General features: G+C 49.4%; 6 protein-coding genes across 6 annotated transcripts; 4 read left to right on the top strand and 2 right to left on the bottom strand.

The window, feature by feature from the left end:
• Nucleotides 1–1,919: 1,919 nt before the first annotated feature.
• N7484_011515 (putative short chain dehydrogenase) lies at nt 1,920–3,001 on the top strand (the record flags this gene model as incomplete). Its single annotated transcript, XM_057121902.1, has 3 exons — nt 1,920–2,129; nt 2,198–2,533; nt 2,690–3,001. 3 exons carry the CDS (start codon nt 1,920–1,922, stop codon nt 2,999–3,001), a joined length of 858 nt encoding a protein of 285 aa, XP_056967656.1.
• A 4,002-nt stretch (nt 3,002–7,003) lies between these two features.
• Nucleotides 7,004–8,958, top strand: N7484_011514 (uncharacterized protein; the record flags this gene model as incomplete). The annotated part of the gene is made up of 2 exons (XM_057121901.1): nt 7,004–7,295; nt 7,349–8,958. The coding sequence occupies 2 exons, from the start codon at nt 7,004–7,006 to the stop codon at nt 8,956–8,958; spliced, it is 1,902 nt and encodes a 633-aa protein (XP_056967655.1).
• A 1,856-nt stretch (nt 8,959–10,814) lies between these two features.
• Nucleotides 10,815–12,910, top strand: N7484_011513 (lysophospholipase family protein; the record flags this gene model as incomplete). Its single annotated transcript, XM_057121900.1, has 3 exons — nt 10,815–10,863; nt 10,954–11,635; nt 11,710–12,910. 3 exons carry the CDS (start codon nt 10,815–10,817, stop codon nt 12,908–12,910), a joined length of 1,932 nt encoding a protein of 643 aa, XP_056967654.1.
• Nucleotides 12,911–13,402: 492 nt separating this feature from the next.
• On the bottom strand, nt 13,403–15,124 carry N7484_011512 (DUF895 domain membrane protein; the record flags this gene model as incomplete). The annotated part of the gene is made up of 4 exons (XM_057121899.1): nt 13,403–13,697; nt 13,758–14,380; nt 14,454–14,768; nt 14,861–15,124. 4 exons carry the CDS (start codon nt 15,122–15,124, stop codon nt 13,403–13,405), a joined length of 1,497 nt encoding a protein of 498 aa, XP_056967653.1.
• Nucleotides 15,125–16,480: 1,356 nt separating this feature from the next.
• N7484_011511 (uncharacterized protein) lies at nt 16,481–21,085 on the top strand (the record flags this gene model as incomplete). Its single annotated transcript, XM_057121898.1, has 3 exons — nt 16,481–16,495; nt 16,549–20,471; nt 20,527–21,085. 3 exons carry the CDS (start codon nt 16,481–16,483, stop codon nt 21,083–21,085), a joined length of 4,497 nt encoding a protein of 1,498 aa, XP_056967652.1.
• A 423-nt stretch (nt 21,086–21,508) lies between these two features.
• On the bottom strand, nt 21,509–22,718 carry N7484_011510 (sugar phosphate isomerase/epimerase family protein; the record flags this gene model as incomplete). Its single annotated transcript, XM_057121897.1, has 4 exons — nt 21,509–21,522; nt 21,586–21,659; nt 21,724–22,310; nt 22,359–22,718. The coding sequence occupies 4 exons, from the start codon at nt 22,716–22,718 to the stop codon at nt 21,509–21,511; spliced, it is 1,035 nt and encodes a 344-aa protein (XP_056967651.1).
• Nucleotides 22,719–22,815: the final 97 nt, after the last annotated feature.

Below are 22,815 nucleotides of genomic sequence, written 5' to 3'. Positions count from 1 at the left end.
TACACCGTACATATCACTGAATGGCCGTACTTTTGTCGGGGTCCTTTGATCGACATGCCCGGGGAGGAAAAGTAAAAACATGGAGAGTCAATTCCATTACCCCTCAGAGATAGGCACTAGTCCCGGACACATTGGGGTAGTCAGATCAGGTCACGGGGACCATGAGTTTTGCTGCACCGCATAAACGAAAATAAATCATCTTCACCGACATGTCCGCGGGAAGCGGACCGAGCATGCCGCAACCATATTTGACTTGAATTAAATGGGGAACCCGGCTTGCTCGCGGGCGCGGGCCGGACGGCACAGAACCAGATACTCCACGGGGGCGAACACACTGGCCACAGCTTATGAATTCGCCCATGAAAAACCAATTTGATGTACCTGACTATCCATCTATCTTTGGCAAAACAGGGATGGGAATAGAAACAAGGTATGAATCTGAGAATTCGACAGAACAAAGCACAGACCGTCGGCTCTAGATCTAGATCTAGTTGGGCCTAGAACTGGGACCGTTCGTTGTACGCGGCTTGTGCGCAGAAGACTGGTTGGAAGTGCATATGCAGGAGGAACAAACTAGGGGCCAGCAGGGGCTGGGGTTGGGTAGCGGAAGAATTCTAGAAGATCGATTCAATGTTTGTTGCTGTTTAGGTGCTGCTCACGAGAACAAGAAAAAAGTGGGAACGAGCTAGCGTGGCACTATCGTGATGGTAGGAATTGGATTGGCAGGGGCATAATCTCGGAATCACCCGAACGAGTAAGTCACTTTTGCTAGACAGAATTTGTTGGTCACACGGCCTTGCTAGACGCTTTCGACGGGGACTTGGTCTGCGCCTCTTTGGCTTGCTAATGCGACGGACTGGCCGATCTAGGTGTATTTTCATTTGATTTGGGCCAGCGATTGGGAGTGTGTTCCGTAGTTTTGTTTGTTCAATGTTTTGCATTATACACCCAGGAGTGGTCGCATCCACGTAGTAAAACATTGTAGTAGCTGATATGTTGGCAGAAGTAAACACTAGAATTCCATTGGATCCCTTTCTCTGAAATGAACCATGTAAATGATGAAATGTGCTGATGGGAAAAAAAACCTTTCCCCCCAAGATCAGGGGAATGGCCATTGAGTTTTCCCAGTATTCAGGATCAGGAACTAGGGCTGGAGCGACGAATGCCAGAGAGCACATGATCCATTTCAGATCAAGGGAGCTACTGATGTAGAGCGTGTAATAGATCGACTGGTCTGGCTTGGGACTCCGGGGTCACCTGAAGAGGTTCCAGTGGCGCGGGTTCCCTGGGAATCGGCTTGCCCAAAACAGGCATCCGATCTGCACTCTCCAACTTGTAATCTTCGAAAATGAAGATCCTGGCCAATTTGAAGGGCAAATATCCTAGTATTTTTGTCGATGTATGACATTATCATGATCATAATCATGATATTAAAAAAAATAAAATAAAATAAAATAGATGGAATAAAGGAAAAAAAAACCCCCGAAAAGGGAAGTGCAAAAATACATACCTCATACCTCCAGATCGTGTTTTTTGTCGCCACGACCGTTTGAGATGCGCCAACGCCCATTCCCCGGAGACAGACCCGACCTGGACCGAGCGTAGTTTGATCCAGGATTTCCCAATTAGGGTTCTTCCACAGTCTTTTCATGTTCACGAGACCTTCATGTCCCGGGATGGACTCTGGGGCTGGGTTCTGGTTTGATATCTCCCGTTCCCAAAGCAATACTTAAAGGGAGCTTCAATCCGTGGTTGAGCATTTTCCTCACCACACTCACATTTGTATTCATTGATCTTCTATATCTTAATATCTCAATCGCCCTTTCGATTTGACTTAGTCTTTTCGGCTTTGTACACCATCCACATACCTTTTACTACCTTTTTGATTATACCACTCCCCTCTCACAAACATATACACAATGTCAGTCTCCATTCAAACTGAGGTTCCCATGGCACCCATGGCTGCTCAGCCTGTCGCTCTGGGCCAGCAGGCCCGGATGCCTGAGTTTAGCTTGGCTGGCAAGGTGGTGCTGGTCTCCGGTGCTGGCCGTGGCCTGGGTCTGACCCAGGCAGAGGCTTTGTTGGAAGCTGGAGCAAAGGTCTACGCTCTTGATCGTCTGGAGGAGCCGGTATGTTTGATACAGAAACCTTCCGCACGTTGCTGAGAGTGTCCTACTAACAAGAAGTTAAAATATAGGCCGCAGAGTTTGCTGTGATTCAGCAGCGCGCCAAGGAGCTCGGCACCGAGTTACACTACCGCCGCATTGATGTGCGTGACACAGAACTTTTGAACAGCGTTATCGAAGCCATCGCCAACACCGAAGGCCGCATGGATGGTCTGGTGGCCGCCGCCGGTATCCAACAGGAGACCGCTGCTCTGGAGTACTCCGCCAAGGACAGCAACACCATGTTCGAGGTCAATGTCACTGGTGTATTCATGACTTCCCAGGCCGTGGCCAAGCAAATGATTCGATTCGGTAACGGGGGTAGCATTGCCATGATCGCCTCTATGAGTGGCACCATTGCCAATCGGGTACGTTCCCACCCCTCCATCCCCATTTCCTTCCCACGCTTGGCAGTCCCTCCAGTTTAGCCATCGGCATTTTACTTCCGGAGTCCCTGTACCCCAGCATTTCGCCCCCCGCTTTTCATTGTCCTATTCCTGTTCTTTTGGGCTAACACGACGCAGGGTCTCATTTGTCCCGCCTACAACGCCAGCAAGGCTGCCGTCATTCAACTTGGCCGGAACTTGGCAGCTGAGTGGGGCCAGTACAACATTCGTGTCAACACCATCTCCCCCGGCTATATCGTCACCGCTATGGTTGAGAAGTTGTTCGTTGAGTTCCCTGAGCGCCGCGACCAGTGGCCCAAGGAGAACATGCTCGGTCGTCTCTCTCGCCCGGAGGAGTACCGTGGCGCCGCTGTTTTCCTGCTCAGTGATGCCAGCAGCTTCATGACTGGCAGCGACTTGCGCATGGACGGTGGCCACGCCGCATGGTAAATTCGTGATCCCTGCAACAAAAGGGGAAATGACGATTAATATTTATCCATCTACGCGTGACCCCTTGTATAGGCGTCTCTCATTGCATGGCGTTGTAAATTGTTTTCTTAACTGGTCCCCATCTATGTATGGGATCAGCAAAGCGTTGGATTTGGCTTTTGATTTGTCGCCTCATGCTTATCCTAATGATCAGCGAATTTTTCTTTTCTTTCTTTTCTTTTTTTTTTCAGGTGTTTCTCTCGAAATCCTGTCATAATGATGTTGATTAGACTAATCGATCGCTCGAGTTAATATGATCCCAAATATGATTTGACCCACTCTCCCCACAAAATCCACAGTTGACACGGCAGATCCGGCTCCAAAGGTCATTTGCCGGCATCAGCCCGGTGATCATTTCCGGTTTCAACGCGCAGGAAACGTGTTCGCATTTATATGCATTCGAATAAATTAAGATTGTTCTCACCGACTTCTTTTTCTTTATGGTCCAGTGAGATCTCTCAACATCCCTGCAACACATCCCTGCGTAGCGAAAGTTTTGCGTCAACACCTGACCAACTTTCCCCGCCGATCAAGTACTCTCTTGGAACTCCGAAGTCCATGATGTCTGCCATGAAAATCCAGAAACCCAGCGCCAAGGATCCTCCCTCATAGCCATTGTTCGGCGACCCGGGAGCCTGGTCCACCAACAGTCTGGGGAAGATGCGGGGAACTCATCCAATCAGCGGGATCTATCGCTCGCTCCCCCCCAAAAGACCGCCAGGTCTGGTATTGCTGTGAGTTTGGGAGACAGGCTTGGGTGGCCAATCATTTATACTTGTTAGCGATGAGCTGACGTCTGGCAGGTCGATTGGGGCTAGGTGCATGCAAGGGGTGGATTTTTTCGAATTTTTTATTCTCTCTTTCTTTTCACGATATCTTCGTATCAGCAGACCTTGACCTCAATGATTTCAAGAGGTGTGGGGTACAATGTGGCGGCTACTGACGGGGTTTACGTTTGTTCTGTCGTGAAGTCATGACCTTCTCTCTGCGACCGGAATGCCCTTTTCTGGTAGTATGCACAGTGCGATGGAGATCTGAAACTGGTTTCTACACAATCGAGATTTGAAGACTTCCGCGGGTGAAAATACTTGTAAACCTTTTGTCTACTGATCTAATAGTGACTGGGCTATAATTGCAGGATATCAACAGCTGTCGCCACCTACGCTACATCATGATATTTTTATCGAAATAAAGCTAAAAATTCTAAAGATAAAGGAGCCTTTAGCGACTGTGCGTGGAGTTAGTGGAATTTGGACCTACACATGTAGATGATCTTATCCCACGGCCTGATAACAATAAGCCCCCACATTCAGCAAATCCTTGGTGCTTGACTAAATGGATGTATTTTGGTGGCAAGAAGGCCTAGTTGAATTTCTCTAGGGAATGAATCAGGGCGGCAGGCATGATTGTATTTTCATCACAGCCATTTGTATTCATAAAGGGAGATCAAGAGACCGACTCCGATGAACGAACTAGATCAAGACTGCAAAACTGACACAGGACCTGTACTAACCTTGGTGTATTTTAAAAATGTGGATTTTGTTTACTGAATGAAAGAGTTATAGGAAGTTTACTATGCCGCCTTCGCATCTCCTGGGCGACATTAGAATGCCGATCGGCTTTGTATGAAATATTGCAAAGAAATAGTTCGTTATTATATCGATTGTGAAATTGCTTTGCTAGAAAATCAGATGTAAGAACGGTCTAATAAAGCCCCGTGCAACAAAGGATACTGCGGTAATATCTAGAATATCTAGAAGTACGCATAACTGACCTTGCGCAATTCCCCTTTATAAAAGACGTAGCTATCTTACGACGCTGGTAAAGCTCACAGACCCCACGAGTAGCATGTGCATACAAAGTGAGAAGGCGATCATCGCGATATTGAGGCAGTATATGATCGTAGAGAAATAGACTTATGTTGGGTTCAAGTACCTGGAATATGTTGGGAACTCCAAGACAACCATAACGTAGAGTAGGTTTTCTCGAAGAAAAAGATGCATATCATCGTATCCAAAATTTTCCATTGCGTGGTGGAGTGTTATAGGGTAACCAAAGATGGCACTTGATGGCGTTGATGTTGGACATCTAAAGACGTATAGTGCGCCGAAACTAACGATACAGATACCGGGTAACATATGTACAAAAGGCTACAAGTCCTTTGGACTTACAAAAACATCCTGGAAACCCACACTAGAGCCCAATTGGATTATTTTCCGCCTTATGTTGGGGATATTCTTCTTTGAGATTGGAATGTCACAACGTGGGGCTGTGTAATTACACAGGAAGACATCTAATTGGATGAATGGAATAGTTTGATTCAAACTACATCTATAGAGCTACATAGTCAAATCTAAAATTCATGGGGCATCATTAACTTGGAGTTACATGTGGCCACCTTTGGAAGTTGTGAGGGTTCGAGCCGGCCATAGAGGGACGTTGCCACCACAGTGGCGAAAACTGCCCAGTTGATATCGAGATCAGGTTTCCTGATTCTCTTCAATTACTGCCTCTTTTGGCTATAAGAGACAATCTGCAGGCAATTATAAGGCATAGTGCATATAAATACACAGTGGGGCAATGCGAATGTGGCGGTAACGAGCTACCAAACTTTTGCCCTTTTCCCGCTCCCTCAGAGCCTCATTTCCACCACCGCCCTAGAAGTCTACTTCCGTCCTCGCTTTTATCTATTATGCGAGTAAAAAGTATTTATTCATGACCGAAGTTGTGTAAACTTTTATTTCAGTTGATGTGTTCCTCGAAGGGCTCTTCGATTTCTCCTTTGATATGGCTGGCCTGCAAGTAGTATTAGGGCGAGCCCGGACCAAAGCGATACGTGAGACGATTCACAACTTGAAAAGGGAAGTCAAAAGGGAACTAATAGTCATTTTGCAGTTTTTCCGGCTGACACCTCCTGATAAGAGATTTGCGGACACCACATACGCAAAAATTTTGTAAATCCTGCGTCGGGGACACCGATCCTTCTATTTGAGGTTCAGAAGCCCTGTAGCTAGACCTGCCGGTGCACGGATAAATTAATTGGCAGTCAGCGGGATATCAGTCGACATACCGTTATCATCTGGTCCTATGGTACGCGACATAATAGCATGTTGCGATGCATGGCATCAATGAGGGCGATAACCACGCGAGCGGGGAGTGGAGAGTTCCCTCGCTCAGTCCTACATGCCAAGACGTACTAAAGTACCAACTCTAGTGCAAAAGGAAGGCGCCAAGGAATTCAGCTCTTTGATAACATTAGCCAAGCAAAAAACAAGACCTGGGCTGTCCGTGGGTTTTTTCTCTCCGTCGGAGTTCCATTTCTTGTCTCAAGCCATAAAACTCCAATCACGAAGTATATCATCTTCTCGTACTCGCCCTTGACCTGCCCATTATATGTTGAGCTGCATCACTGAATTAAGTTCCGAAGAGTTCATACGCACAGAATTGCTAAGTTAGATAGACCAGCGACAGATTCAGATTAAGCTTCTCTCGCAGGGGTGGGTCTTGGCGTTTGATATCCTTGAGCGACTTTTTATCGTAGCCACTCATGGGCCATAGCAAGGCTGAAGTTGCAAAGACACGGCTTAGGTTGCATGCACTAAGCCAAATGCAAGTAGCGCTGGATGCTAATTGGTGGTCGAATGTTCCTAAAGCGGTATAGCATTAGCAGCTAGGATGGTGTGATGATTCCGGGGTAAACTTGTACTAATCAGAAGGGAGTACATCGTGAATGTAAACGGAAAATAGTAAGATCCCTATTCTTGGCACATTAGACCAGGTCAAAGTACGCATCGGCATTTTCTAGGGTCTCTTGGCCTATTTCAGAGAATAAAAGGGACATCTCCCGGCTATTCTGTTTGTATCTTCCCCTCACCTTGTTTCACACTTCCAGTCTCCCCCTGCCACAAACTTTGTTCCGAAAATCTCCTTCCTGGGCGTTTGCCATTTTGCCTGCCCTGCAATATGGCGACTACAGAGGTGACGCGGCCCTCTGCCTCGTTGGAGATCCACGAGAGCAGCCAGGAGAAAGCTACCACCACGAAAGGCGATGAGTTTGTAGACCCCCATAGGCCCGAGAAAGGTCTTGTCTCAGCATTGTACAACATGCAGACTGGCGATGAGGACCCCACTGCGGATGAACTTCAAGGTCCCAATGCTCTAAGACGCATATCAGCTCCTATCCCCTGGGCCGTCTATACGGTCGCTTTCGTAGAGCTGTGCGAACGGTTCTCTTACTATGGAACTCAAGTTCTGTGTATGTACAAATTGAAAATGTCGGTTCAGCTCTGACTAATTTGAGATGTGCAGACTCGAACTTCGTAAATCACTCTCTTCCCCAGATTAATGGCCCCGCTGGCTCGAATCATTGGACTGGCGCGGGTGGTGGATCTGCTCAAGGTGTCTCTGGAGCTTTGGGGAAGGGTGTGCAGACTGCCAACGGGGTCAACACCTTTAACACTTTTTGGTGCTACTGTATCCCACTACTTGGTGCTTGGATCGCTGATGAATACTGGGGCCGGTACAAGACCATCTGCTGGTCCATTGGTGCTGCCATCCTCGGTCACATTATTCTGGTCATCTCTGCTGTCCCGCCAGTTATCACAGACACAACTGCTTGTTTTGCTGTCTTCATGCTGGGAGTCATCATCATGGGTCTGGGTACAGGTGGCTTCAAGCCCAACATCTCGGCACTAGTTGTCGAACAAATTCCAGTGGTAAGCGCCAAGGTGCGCACGCTACCATCTGGGGAACGCGTGATTGTCGACCCGACAATCACTCAGAGCCGCATTTATCACTACTTCTATCTGTTCATCAACCTCGGTGCTCTGATTGGTCAAATTGGGATGGCATACGCGGAGAAGTATGTTGGGTTCTGGCTAGCATTCTTACTTCCCACCCTCATGTTCCTGACAACTCCTTTCGTCATGTGGTGGGGACGCAAGCGCTACCGCCAGTCTCCTCCTCAGGGCTCAGTAACCTCCAAGGCAGTGCGAACTCTCTTCTACGCTTTGAATGACCGCTGGCATTGGAACCCTGTGAAGATGTGGAAACGGACTCACGACGGCACATTGTGGGAAACTGCCAAGCCATCCAATATCCCACCACACCTACGCCCCAAATGGATGACCTTCGATGATGCCTGGGTGGACGAAGTGCGCCGTGGTTTTGCCGCCTGCAAAGTCTTCTGCTGGTACCCACTTTACTGGCTGGCGTACGGACAGCTAACCAACAACCTGACGTCGCAGGCCGGCACCATGACTCTGCACGGCGTGCCCAATGATGTGGTTAACAATCTGGATCCCTTTGCCCTGATCATCTTTATCCCCATTTGTGACACCTTCGTCTACCCGGGCCTGCGGAAGATGGGCTTCAGGTTCACAGCCATCAAGAAGATTTTCTGTGGCTTCATGATTGCAATGCTGGCTATGGTCTGGTCGGCGGTCACCCAGTACTACATCTACAAGACCTCGCCCTGTGGCTATGAAGCTAATAACTGTTACACTGCGGATGGTGCTATTCGTCCCTCCCCGTTGAATGTGTGGATTCAAGCGGGCGCCTACGTTCTGATTGCCTTCTCCGAGATCTTCGCCTTGATTACCTCGCTTGAGTATGCTTACTCCAAAGCTCCTCGGAACATGCGTTCCCTGATTCAGGCGATCTCGCTCTTCACCAATGCCATCTCCGCTGCTATTGCTGAGGCTCTGAATCCGTTATCTAGCGACCCACTGCTGATATGGAACTATGGTATCTTCGCTGTGTTGGCGGGTCTCGGTGGTGTATGCTTCATCTTTACGTTCTGGAGCCTGGATAAGGAAGAAGATGAACTCAACAACCTGCCTGAGGGTCGCGTGGTTGCTGATGAGAAGGCCGCCATAGGCACACTGGAAGCGGCTGAGATTGGCCCTGCCAAGGGTTAAAACCTTTCTCTAGTTTAAATCGAATTGATGCCTCCAGACTTTATCTATAATGTTTATTCCGTTATCTTTTATCTGATACGATGATCCCTTCCGGATCTGTGCATACGATATGATTCTATGTCGTTACAATCTAATTCTAACGCATAGCACTGAATCCTCATTCAAAGGATACCCAGAATAGGTAATTATTACATTCTTGCAGAATAATTCTGTCCTTACTACTTTCAACGAAGTCATGTTTGAGAGAACCCTTAACAGCCCCACGGCCCTGTCGATCTTTCGGGCCGTTCTAGTAACGATTGCGTTGCCAATGCGGAGCAATGTGGAGTCTCAACCGACGACGACGATCCTCTCGGCCCCAGATTATCATCATTTATCTATCTACAGTTGAGTGCCTATCCATTCTGGTTGTTCTGAAGCACCACCAAAGTAGTTCGGTATCCTAGGGCTGAACTATGCATTATTGGTGCCGCCTCCCGGGCTTAGCGAATGGTTTAATGTAAGCCCACCACCCCCACTTAGTTAAGCGCTTGGCTGAATTATCCATTTTATGCTCCCTTCAAGAATGCATAGATGCCCACCCCGGGTTTTGAAGTCGCCGAATTTTGCTTGTGAAATCGGGAAGACGGAGTAAATTTCGAGACACAATCCGGATGCTCGGCTACCTTATGTGTACAACTTAATAATTCCTTCACCATGTCGAAATTGAGCCTCAATGGCATAGTGTCGCCGTCATTATTTCTAGGCTTCAATATTTTTGTTGACACGGACTTTGCTGGCTCTACATAATTGTCAAGTGCGAAGTGCCCTTGCAATTTTGAGCTCGCAATCTATTCCTGTACAGGATGGAATCAGCATCACACCATGTCCCACAGCATGGGGCGCAGCTGGATGCCTAAATAAGCGGTGTCGAGGCATTTACAATGAATACCCGATCAGGCCACAGTGCATCGCCCCCAAATTGATATATCTACGTATTCCAGGATACTCCGTTCCTAGGGGTCTTGTGGGGCTGGGGATGAGGGAAAAGGAAAAGGGATGCATAACTGTTTCAGTTATGGAAATGTAGCTGCCTGCAGTTGTACGCGGACAGAAAGGGAATAAGCGGAAGTCATTGGTGAGATAATTTCCCGCTTAGGGTTAATCAATAGTATTCGTATAGATTTTTCTCGGAAGCTGCGGTGTGGCTCATTTCATTTAGCCCCGTCGTGAGGTCCACTTGATCTATTAGTTCCTTCTCTTGGGTCGTGGTGGATCGACGTATCCGCTCCCAGTTGGCGAATCAGCGATCATGGATTTCCGGGAGAGAACTTGTTGGTATGAATCTGCGCCACAATATGAATTGTTCTTTAATTATGTCTTGAATTGATCGTGGCACAGTCATTCATATGCAAAATCTGCACGGGACATCCTCGGGTGCCGTGATGACCGATCGCATTGTTCAGACCAATCGGCCCCCTTGAGCCCGTGAAAGCCACGCGCTAGACCCAACGCAAATTTCGGGCCCCCTACATCTTTGTATGACCTCAGCCCTGTGCACCAAAAATGCGATGCTCGTGCGTGAGATTCTGGGGGCGCAACTCCATAGGGTAACCGAGGGTTCGATTCCGACCGGGATTGACATCACAGATCCACCAGTTCCCCACTGTACGACACGCCATGATTCGCTTACCCCCCGAACCACTACTGCAATGAACATACCGAGCAATAGCTCCAAATATCGGGGCTTGGCTGGGTCTCCCGGCTTCCCCGGAGCATAAATAAAATCAGTCACCCCTGGCTCCCCTCCTTGGCGATCACTGCATCACCGACCCTGCTCCCTGGTTTCTGTGAGAAGAGGTTGCTGAGATTCCACCATGAAAGTCTCAACATTGATCGGCTCTCTGGCGCTGGGCGCTTTGCCTGGTACGCATCCGCCTTCACGCGACCTGCAGCATATCAGCTGCGAGAATTCAATCGTCATAGCACCATTTTGCTAATTAACGCCCTTTTTAGGTGTCAATGCGGCTTCAGGCTCGGAATTTGAACGTGACAGCGCCGCGGTTGTAGCGGAAGTCATTCGTCGCGCTCTTCCTAATGCTCCTAATGGATACACCCCGACCAATGTTAGCTGTCCGTCCAGTCGGCCGTCTATTCGTAGTGCCGCGAAGCTCTCTACAAATGAGACCTCCTGGCTTGAGACCCGTCGCAAGAAGACCATTACGCCTATGAAAGAGTTTTTCAGCCATGTCTCTGTCGGCGACCTCGATGTCGGTGCATACATCGATAAGCACTCTTCGAACGTGTCCAATCTCCCCAACATTGCTATCGCGGCGTCGGGTGGTGGTTACCGTGCTATGTTGAACGGTGCCGGTGGTATCAAGGCATTTGATAGCCGCGTGGAAAACTCCACGGCTTCGGGTCACCTGGGTGGTCTGCTGCAGTCAGCCACTTACGTTGCTGGTTTGAGTGGTGGTAGTTGGTTGGTTGGTTCGATTTATATCAACAACTTCACGTCCGTCGCGGATTTGCAGACCTACTCGGCTGGTAACCCGTGGCAGCTTGGAAACAGTATTTTCGAGGGCCCGGACACTGGCGGCCTTCAGCTGCTGGACACGGCTGAATACTTCACGGATTTAGCAGAGGCTGTTGAGGACAAGAAGAAGGCCGGTTATGAGACCTCGCTCACCGATGTTTGGTATGTATCACACAATCATGCGAACTCCGATTTCAAGAAAATTGCTGGAGCCCATTATTAATATTGTATTGCAGGGGCCGTGCTCTGGCTTTCCAGATGTTCAATGCTAGTAAAGGGGGAATTGAATACACCTGGTCGTCCATTGCTAAGACTCAGGACTTCATTGATGGTAACTACCCAATGCCGCTGGTCGTTGCCGACAGCCGTGTCCCCGGTGAAATCATTGCTTCTTCCTATTCGACGGTGTTCGAGTTCAACCCCTGGGAGTTTGGTACCTTCGACCCGACGATTTATGCATTCGCCCCTCTTGAGTACATCGGTTCCCGCTTCGAGAATGGCTCAATCCCCAGCAACGAGACCTGTGTGCGTGGATACGACAACGCCGGCTTCATTATTGGAACATCTTCCACCCTCTTCAACGAGGCCATCACTGCACTGGGCAGTAACTCGTCCAAGATTACCACGTGGGCGAATGATATTCTCAAGGATCTTTTTGCCGAGTTTGACAGCTCAGACAACGATATCGCTTCCTATGAGCCTAACCCCTTCTACGGGTATAATGATGATTCCTTGGCCACTTCATTGGACCTGGATATCGTCGATGGTGGCGAGGACGGTCAGAATATTCCTTTGCACCCACTTATCCAACCCGACCGCGCGGTCGACGTTATTTTCGCTATCGACTCCTCCGCCGATACCGATTATTACTGGCCTAATGGAACCTCGCTTGTGGCCACCTACGAGCGTAGCCTGAATACCAGCGGTATTGGAAACGGCACCGCCTTCCCCGCTATCCCTGACCAGAACACCTTCATCAACCTGGGTCTGAACACTCGCCCGACTTTCTTTGGTTGCAACAGCACCAACATCACTGGCACAGCCCCTATTGTTGTCTACCTCGCCAACCACCCTTACTCTGCCCAGTCCAACACCTCGACCTACCAGATGACCTACGAGGATTGGCAGCGTGACAACATTATCACAAATGGCTACGAAGTCGTTACCATGGGCAACGGTACCCTCGATGGTAACTTTACTGCTTGTGTTGGTTGTGCTATTCTGAGCCGCTCTTTCGAACGCACTGGTACTACTCTTCCCGATATCTGTACTCAGTGCTTCACCGAGTACTGCTGGAATGGTACCACCAACTCTACCACGCCTAACACCTATGCCCCTGTGGATATCCTGGCATCTTCGGAGGCTGGCATGTTCATTACCCCCACCGTGCTGTCTACTGTTGCTGCAGTGACCGCGGCCTTCTTCACCCTGGTATAGGCGAGGACTCGGTACATTACATTCGATATTTTCAAATTTTTGTTTTTATTCTATCTTTTTTTTTTTTGGGGTTCTTTCTTCCAGATTCTACGATCTTGCAGATAATTGCGCCACGATTAACGGGCTTTCAATGTATGAGTATAAAACTCTATGATCTGTGAGGCTCAAGCGCCTTTGTTACGGTGTCTGCGATGTACTTGGCAGTGACATACCTATACCCACAAACAAATTCCCATGAACATTTTTCAAGACCTTCCTTACTTGGCTACATACAGGTGTTCCAGTGTCCACCGAAGATTTCATGTAGGAGTCAATTATCCGAAACAAGTGATTCATAATGTATTAGCCATAGCTCATATATACTTCGCGGACATTCAACCCTGCCACCCGGGCAAATTATCAGAGCCTTCTATATCCATACATCTATCAATCATCACTTCGTGTCTGATGTAGATTATATAAAACATTTGATATCAAGACCATTAAATAAAATCACGCGCCCACTTTCTCGGGGTGATCCACCGGTAAGACATCCGCAAGAGTTTCATCCGTTCCGGCAATATCGTCTTCCACGTCAACATGGTCCCGGATCTTCATGAAGATAACAGGAGCAGCGACAACGAGCGACACAGATAGAAGAACCCAGTTGCTGATGAATTCCTTCTTGTAGGAGAGTTTGCGGGCATCGAGGTTATTGACGATGGCAGCGCCCACGGATTGAATGCCCTTGTAGAAGCCGACATAGTTCGCAGAACGACGACCCGAGTTGGAGAGCGCACCCATGAACCTAAGAAATATTCGTGTCAGTTTCGAGATAACCATAGATAATACGGTGGCATGTGCTTACCAGTAGATACTAGCCTGCCACGCGGCATCATAGAACCCGTAAAAGATATACAAAAACATTGGGCCAACGTATCCATGGGACTTCCAGTCAGTCGGAATGAAATTATCGTCAGTGACGGTCGCCCTGGTATAAGTCTTCTCGTAGGCATAACCACCACCCCAGATAGCCATAGTGAGCACGAAAAGCACCGCCCACGTCACCTTCGCTCGGAGAGAGCGCTTCACGCTCTGGACATCGAGGAGCACACCCCAGATCGCGGCAGCTATAATCTGAGCCAGGTAGTATAGCAAATTGTTCAGCGCCTTCGTACGCGTATCGAAATGCGCGCTGTTCATGCCATTCTGCTGATAGACGTAGAACCAGTTGGAAGAGAAGAACATGGGGAAAAGGAGGATAACGAAGGGTTCGAAACGAAGGGTCTCCCACAGTCCGATAAGTTCGGATTGCCAGCTTGGGTTCTTCATTAGAATGACACGGGTGCCGTCTGGTCGGACAATGTCGTTCGCGTTGCAAAGGCAGAGGGCGAGAAGGGCTCCAATGAACATGAGAACAATGAAACCAATGTATGTTCCTGATGAGACAGTGGAGTTGGTTGTGACGTTGATATTCTGGCCGAGAGGGATCTGTGGAGGAATACTGGTTAGAGAGGGGTATATACAACCTTTAAGATAGGTGTATAGGACGCGAAGAACATACCAAGCTGCCAATAACGGCACCCATGTTGAAAATTCCCCAGAACCAGGCGAAGTATGTTCCCTTCTTATCCTCGGATGGATAGGAGATCATGATCGTTCCTTGCGCGGTCCACAGAAGACCCGCACAGATACCGAGCCAAGCGCCGGCGAAAATGTTGAATCCTGTCACATCGGCGTAGAGAGAGACTAGTAGACTAATAGCGTAGATGCAGTATCCGGTGCCTCCAAATGCAAGAGTCCATTTAACGCCGAGCCTGTTGATGAATGTACCGCCAAAGATACCGAATACCGCGAATGTACTATAGAGAGCAGTGTTCTGTTTCAGATGTCAGTAACTAAGAAGTACCTAGCTTCGCGACAATAATGCCACAAATGAAGAAGAAAAAAAATCTTAGGATCATTGCTCACCATGTTGTCGGCCAAAGTCGCATCAGTCTTTCCACCACCTCCCATTCCACTGAGCGCATTGAACATACCCGGGCACATGAAACACACGAATGCGACCATCACCAACTGGACTCTTGGCGACGCATACCAGGGGATGTTGAGGCCGAAAATCCGTCGATGTCTGTATATCCATCCATTTGGCAGATCAGGGGTCTGGGCTTGGTCATTGTGTTCATGAGGAGCAGCCAACTCATCAACACCGATATTTTTGTTTTCTGTAGCCATAATGCTCGCCTCAATGCAAAGTCTAACAATCGGAACGAGAAAAAAAAAAGATGCAAAAGGAAGCGGGGACACAAGAGCTTTAAAAATGAACCTTTCTAAATCTTGTCTAGTCCAGCAGGGTCAATCCATGAGCCAATCAGAGCTTCTGAATGGCGGAAAGTCTAATCTTTGCCGGGCCCGAGGAGCTGATAAGCCGTAAGCTGGTCCCATCCCTAATTATAGGCAATTGGTCGCCTGATTCATCCGATGGGGAAGCATAGATTGCCGGTCTCCACCCTGATACAAGCTTCACTTCTAATGAATGGCGTTCAGGGATGTAACTTCATGAACCGAGTGGGGTCGTGCGCACTCACATGGGCTGAGAGTGCGGGGGTGAAACGGGGGCTTGGTTGACGGTCGGGAGGGAAAGGCTATTGGATGGTACGGACGCTTTGGTAGTGAAACCCGATGTAACACTGCCAGGAAGAGTGCATGCATTGAACGCCATGTTTTGATCAGATTCAATGGACAAACGGTATCAATTTTGCAGTGGCCAGTAAGCGCTACAATTGTGAACAGGATCTGGGGCTGATAAGCTGATGTTACACCATCTCCTTTGGGTGATAATGGGCTTATCTGTGCGGGGCTTGGTGTTACGGTGCTTACGACGGTATCACCCGTGGGCCTGGGGTTTTGTTATCAGGGGTTGCTCTTTGCCTGGTGTGATGCGCCGTCAATAGGGAATGAGACACATGGGTTTGCTTGTTTGCAAGATTTATAGTTAGCGGGTAACTGCACTGGCAGGGTTCCCTGTCAGCGTGTCTAGCTCGATCAGGCTACCGCAAGTGTCATCTGCAGCTAACCTCGCACGAAATATGTACTTAGTCGCTGACCTTGATTGATGCGCCAGGGCCAGGGTCTATATATGTGCAATGTGTCTTGCCCAGGTGGTCGCCTTAAAAAGCAAAACAGAAAAATATGAAGAGATACTTGCAACCCCTGTTGGGTCCTTTCATGTTGCGAGAATTGAAATGTGAGCAACCAAGGTTGCCGGGAAACTCATTGAACATATCCATGGGTAGTTCAATGTTGTCTTTCGTGGAGCATACATATGAGGACATGTTGACAGCTGGACACAAAGATTGGCTAAGGCCCCTAGAAACCGTGGGACGAGTGTTTATGAGAAAGTGGCAGAAAAACCCAAGGTAGCCAAAAAGAAAAAGAAAAACAACAATAATCAAATCCCAAGCCATCTAGCAATTATTGATTTCAAGGTTATAGAGGCTTCAAGGGTTGTTTATTGCAGAGTATAGCGATGATCTTTCTCCGCTCGACCCATCCCAACCTTGTTGTAGATCCATCAGGTGACCGGTTACCATGGTAACTACGCGGGTCAGCCCAGCTTCGTCTAAACACGCTCCACCATAATCTATTTTGCCTTGCAGCTTAATGCATTCCGGACATTACCCGCGACCCGCGACCGCTTGACGCAGACCCGCCATGAGTGCAAGGTCATCCCGACATCCTTAACCGACCATATCAATAACCACATCGACACGCGACACGAACTTCGATCAGATCATAACATTGCCACCATGGCACGCGCGGCCGTCCTCCCACCGTCCCCCGTCAAACGGGGCACTCGGGCAGCGCCTCGAACAACCTTGAGCAAAACGGCTAAAACAAAGACAACCGAGGTCAAGAAACGAGCTCCCGTCCAAGCGTCCTCAGCAGCCTATGACTCGGATGACACAGATGACGAACTGGGAATGATGATGAAGGAACCAGAGCAGGTCCCTCGTCCGCGAGGTAGACCTGCTGGACGCTCAGCAACCAGAGCCACTGCCGCATCTCGAGGCAAGAACGTGACGCCGGCCTCTGCTTCTGAGGTATCCAATGACCAAGTGACTAGCAAGGCCGAGCCCAGGAAACGCGTCGGAAGACCGAGAAAGACTCAACCCGCAGAGCCCGCCGCCAAGGTGGAGACTGCCCCCAAGCAACGTGGACGACCAAAGGCAGACACAACGAAGACCGGCACAGCGACGCGTAAAGCAACTCGAGCAGTGACTGAAGCGGAAGCATCTGCCGAAGCTGCAGGCCCCAAGAACATCTTCATTTCAACCAATTCCACGACAATGCGCTCCAACCTATTGCGCGGACCTGCAAAGAAGAAAACCGTCACCTTTGAAGACGTCTCGGACTCTGAATTTGAGGACTTTGAGAAGCCCGCAGCGCCAGCCGTTGGACGTAGAAAGGCTCCCGCAAAGGCTACTGCTGGCAAGGCTGGTCTTAGAGCTACACCAGTGCGTAATAATGCTACAGGTACCGGCCGTGGGCGCAAACCTGCGACAGCTAAGAAAAATGCAACAAAACCCCTTTCACCGAAGAAGGATAAACAGGTGGCCAAGTCACTTTCTGCTTATGTTAGCTCTGACGGTGAAGAGGATGAATTAAGCGCAGTTAAGAACGATATCAAGAGCCCAGTCAAGCTCGTTATTCATTCCCCTATCAAGCATGCCTCGGAACCCGCCGGCTTGAGCTCCCCTGTGCGCAAGATCAATTTCACCCCAAAGAAAGCTTCGAGCCTCGTTGATGAGAATGGCGAACCCAAGCTTCCAACACCAAAACACGGATCAACAAACACTGGTTTAAGCTCACCAGTCCGACGAATCAATTTCACTCCCAATCGCAGCCAACAGACTGTCACCGACAACGGCCACCTAGCGCTCCCTCCCGGAAAGGCCATCGACTTCAGCGACTCGGTTTTCATGTCCAGCCCTGCCAGACGACTGGAGCAATCGTCACCATTCAGATTCTCATTCAGAGACTCACTCAACCACGGTTCCATCTTCCGAGATGACTCGAACGCTACGCCAGCCTTTGACCTTTCGCATGGACCGGCCTCACCATTAAAGATGTCCCCAAGAAAGGGTCATTTGGGTGCCTCATTTTCTCAACAGCCACCCAAGGATACGACTCCATCGTTCCAAGCTCGCTCTTCCTTCATACAAAGTCCTGCTAAGAGAATCCCGTCTCCCTTGAAAGGTTCTATCTTTTCTGCCAAATCTTCTGTGAATGAGTCAGCCACACCATCTGGCGACAACACCCTCAACACATCTCTTTTTGGATCCATCAACAAGCGCCTATCCTCCCACCAAGAGGAAGAGGAGCCGGCCGCGGACGAGGACCTTGAGATGGTGGAGGAAGTTGCTCGTGATATCTTTGGTATTGAGTTGCAGTCTTCCAGCAGAACTCCCACTCAGTCCCCCTCACCCCAACAAGTTCCAGAGACCGTGAAAGGTCCTGAAGACCCTGCCGCTGAAAACGCCGTTGCTGAGACTGCTGTGATGAGCGAAGCAGAAGAAATGGGTATTGACGAGAAGATCGAAGAATTGCAAGAGGAAATTCGCCGCGAGCCAGATGATTTCGGAACCTTCTGCTTTAATACAATGGAAGACCTACAAGAGCCATTTAGAAACCTGCCCATGGAGAACGACACTGGATCTCAGGTGGAGTTCGACGATGTCGAATCTGTCAACCAAGTGGATGAGAGCGACGGAGATGACGAACTGGGAATCGATTTTGTGATGCAATCTACCGAGCCCGCCGACGAGCCGGCCCTTTCTTCGCCCGCGCATGAAGTTGAGCACTTCGAGCGTGCTAGTTCCTCCGAGTCGCTGCTTGATTTGGCTATCTTTGAGGAATCTGCTCTCGAAGGGCCAGAATCCCCAACGCCCGTTCGACTAAATCATGAAATAGAGGGTACTGAAATCGCAGACCAGCAAGAAATAGAGGAGGAAGAACCGGAAGAAGACGATGAGCAAGATGATATTGATGAAGTTGCCAGCATTATTCACCACCCATATGACGAAAATGACCCTGAGAGCGAAGAGGATGAGGTGGTTCAAGATGGGCAGACTCTTGCATCGTCTGAGGCTCCTGTTGCAGACTTGCCCCAATCTCAATCACCTTACGAATTAAAGGACCGCGAAGAAAGCCCGCTTTCAAGAATGGGATCTGTCACTCCACGGGCACCGACTTCATCAGCAGTTGAGGCTACTCCTACTCCTTTGTCCCTGCAGAGAAGTGCCAATTCTCACAGTCGGGTTTTCAATATCAAAAACATCGATGAGCGAATGGACGCAATGAACAGCCCCGAGGGGACAACTGAACTTGACATTCCTACTCCCGCTCCACCAAGCCTCTCTGGGACTCCAAGTGTTAGAAGCCGGCGAAGTTCTGGGTTCAATGTCAAACTGGGCTTCACGCCATTGGCAAGCAAGCTCGGCCGCTGGGAAACCAATACTTCATCCCAAGAAAGATCAGCACGTCCTCGTCGACGAGGCGTGTTCTCTCTTGTTGGCCCGTTGGAGCGATCTGCTGAGACCCACATTCCGGACGAAGGCGATGTTTCTTACCCTGATCTCTCGCGTCCCTCTCTTGCAAACACACCGCGTCTCTTCTCCGAGCTGCCTCTTCAGGACTACAATGACGATACCTGCTTGACTTCCGGGCCTGACTCGCCTGCAAAGTTCTCTTCCGCCCACGAGGACTATGATATGATTGATTCACCCAGCAGAAGCGATATTTTCGAAGACCTCGAACCCGTCATCCCTGAACACCTTCGACCTCGTGAAAGCTTATCCCGAGCGCCGATTGATGACCAAGACGAGTCGGAGGAGGACAAAGAAAACTTTCTAGCCCCTTCGCCCTTGCCAGCCACCCCGATGAAAGCGGCACCAGAGCACTTGCGCACCTTCCACACGGTGTCAAAGGTGCCTTTGAAAGGCGAGGGGGAAGTTTCTCCTTTGAAGATACCTCGCAAGCGTGGTCATTCACTTTCACACACCTCGCCTACTCGCTCGTCACCGCGGATTCGCAACTCTATCTTTCTCTCTCGCACTGACAGTGTCCCTACATTTTCTCCCAGAAAGGAGGTACAGGTTCCCCGGAGCCCCAGTCCCAAGCGCCGCTGCAGCGAATCTCGACGATCTAGCTCAAGGGTTTCATCTATGGCTCCATCCAGAAGCCCCTTAGTCGCGAGCAGTCCCGGAAAGTCCCCTCGCCGGAAGGCCAGCCCTAAAAAGCTAGCCCTTCGCGGTGCAGTGGTATACGTCGATGTTCACACTACCGAAGGTGAAGATGCCTCCGGAATCTTTATTGAGCTTTTGCAACAGATGGGAGCCCGTTGCTTCAAGTCGTGGTCTTGGAACCCCAGAGCTAGCATGTCCCCTGTTGATGGAGTGGACCCGGTAGCCAAGGTCGGCATCACTCACGTCGTCTACAAGGATGGCGGTCTGCGGACGTTGGAGAAGGTCAAGCAAGCTGCCGGCCTTGTCAAATGCGTAGGTGTTGGCTGGGTTCTCGAGTAAGTTCAAGTTCTAAGTTGTTCCCTGTTTCAACATACTGACCCCGTTGACTAGCTGCGAGAGAGAAGGCAAATGGGTTGATGAGACCCCCTATGCCATCGACCGCTCCATCGTCCCCCGAGGTGGTGCCAAACGCCGTAAGAGCATGGAGCCCCGTGCTTTGAGTAACGTCAATGGCACCCTCGTGCGTGTCGCCGAGCCTTCCACCCCGTCTGCTAGCGGTCGTCGCTGCGGCGCTGACCGGGGTGCCATCGAAGGATTCCGCAAGATTACACCCCCAACTCCTGTTGTTGAACCGTCTACCCCGACCCAGCAGTCCTCTGCTTATCGCTCTCATGTCCCGCAGACACCGGGCTATAACTTTTCCAACCTGGATGCCATTGGAATGTCTCCAGCTACCCCTTACTTCCTCTCAAACCGCACGAAACTCGTCCAGCAGTCGTGCCCACCCAAACAGAGTGGCCGTGGCTTGTTCCCGGAGAGAAAACCGACGCTGAGCTTTGAGGAAGAAGATGACCAGGAGTCCAGACGCCAGCAACGCGCTCGCATGGAGGCTGCGCGGCGCAAGAGTCATTTCCACAAACCTGCTGTTGCAAGCCCACTTGCACGATGATTGATTCTTTCATGAACCTTTGTAAATACCATTTTGTCTCCACTGTATATATGGAGCATTTTCTTTGATCGGCGTTCTTGCTTGGCTTTATTCAGCTTTGGTTGAGATCGCTCTGAAATCCTAGATTCTGGCTTTGTGAATTTCTCAAATACCAATGAATCAATGAATCCTTTCATTACTCTCTTTTCTAAGTTGGTCGTTAATCGCCCGCCGGACGGCCGAAGCCTGCCAAGGGCGTCCACAAACTGTAATATGTTACAAGTCTGATCGGATTTTTCCCCCACAATCTTAGAGTATGGCTATGCAATGTAGTAGTTTTTGGAACTTTGGAGATGATGCTTGTCGTGTGAGTGACTACCTACAAATATGGAGTTGCGGGTAATGATAGGATTTCTCACATCAGTATCGATGGCAGACTAGTCATTAGAACTTTGCTCCTACGATGTGTTAGCCTCATGACATTCTAATCTAGCCTGGGACCAGATTCCATAAGCACTTACGATGATTCAGTGCACAACGAGCAACAACCTGTCGCCAAGATTCCATACCCCGTTTCGCCCAGCCATCCGGAACCCTATGATAGGAAATCAGTACATAAGTAATCCACTGGTAGAAAGCGAGATTGCAGAAAGGCTCACGATGCTCGTGTTTCAAACATGTCTGTATGGAAGACCTCCATTGATACCCAGCCATTATACCCAATATCGAAAATGGCCTTCGCCACCTCAACAGCGGGCAGAGTACCCCCAAGATGCGCCTCGCATGGAAAGATCCGACAGTTCCTCGACTGGGTCATAAAAGGAGGTTGCTTCAAATCTTTCACAGGATAGCCCTTCTGCTCCGGGTCAGCCACAATGGCGTCACTGAGCTGCAGGTAGACAATATTCTTGGCGTCAACAGTTCGTTTCAACTCATCCAAGCTCTTCTGAAGTCGGCTATGACCATCCTTCCTAACAGGCGAGGCCTCATTAAACGGATCTCCAGCCTCTCTTGATGCAATATGGAATGTATCGAGGCAATGTCCCACATTGGGAAGATTGACTATATCAATAACTTCTTGAATATGCTGCCAAGTGTTCTTGTGAATACCCCACGCAGGAGCTTCATACCCAACCCGGAGATTGTATCTTTGGGCTAGAAGACCGAGTTTCCGCATATTGGCAGCGATGACGATCGGATCTGACGTAATCCTAGATTCATCAATAGGGTAGAGTGCTGAGCAGATCTAGAGGACGTTAATTTAGATATTTGAATGGTCATGTAAGCTGCTTACCTGAAAGATTGGAATTCGCATAATCTGGCATAGTTGGCACCATAGCTCAGCTTCTTGCAATCGTGCATCAACCTCTTCCGTGCTTTTCAGACCATCGTAATCTCGGAATGGATTCAATGCAATAAGACTAAGGGAAATGGAGTTCGCTTTTGAATAGACGTCTGAAGCGGCTGCGCGTAGCTTTTCGCTGCGCGTCGTGGGAGAGGTGAATGTAGCAGCATGTGCATCGAGGCATTCGAAGGCAACTTCTACGCCATCGAAACCATGGGATTTGGCTGCTTCTAGTTTCCGGTGGATTGAGTGGCCGGCGGCAGATTTGCCTAGTGAGTTGGTGGCAATCGCGACTTTGATTGTAGACATTTTGGGGTAATACAATAAGATCGGTGATTTCAAATTGATTCAGCGTTATAGGTATATAAAAGATGTTTGTAGCCGGTGTACAAATCAAGAGACCGGG

This window comes from Penicillium longicatenatum (genome assembly GCF_028827895.1).
Source record: "Penicillium longicatenatum strain IBT 33135 chromosome Unknown contig_7_segment0_segment0, whole genome shotgun sequence".
In the NCBI taxonomy this organism is placed as follows: Eukaryota; Fungi; Ascomycota; class Eurotiomycetes; order Eurotiales; family Aspergillaceae; genus Penicillium; species Penicillium longicatenatum.
The sequence above is the reverse complement of the archived record's forward strand: the minus strand, read 5'-3'. Positions and strand labels throughout refer to the sequence as shown.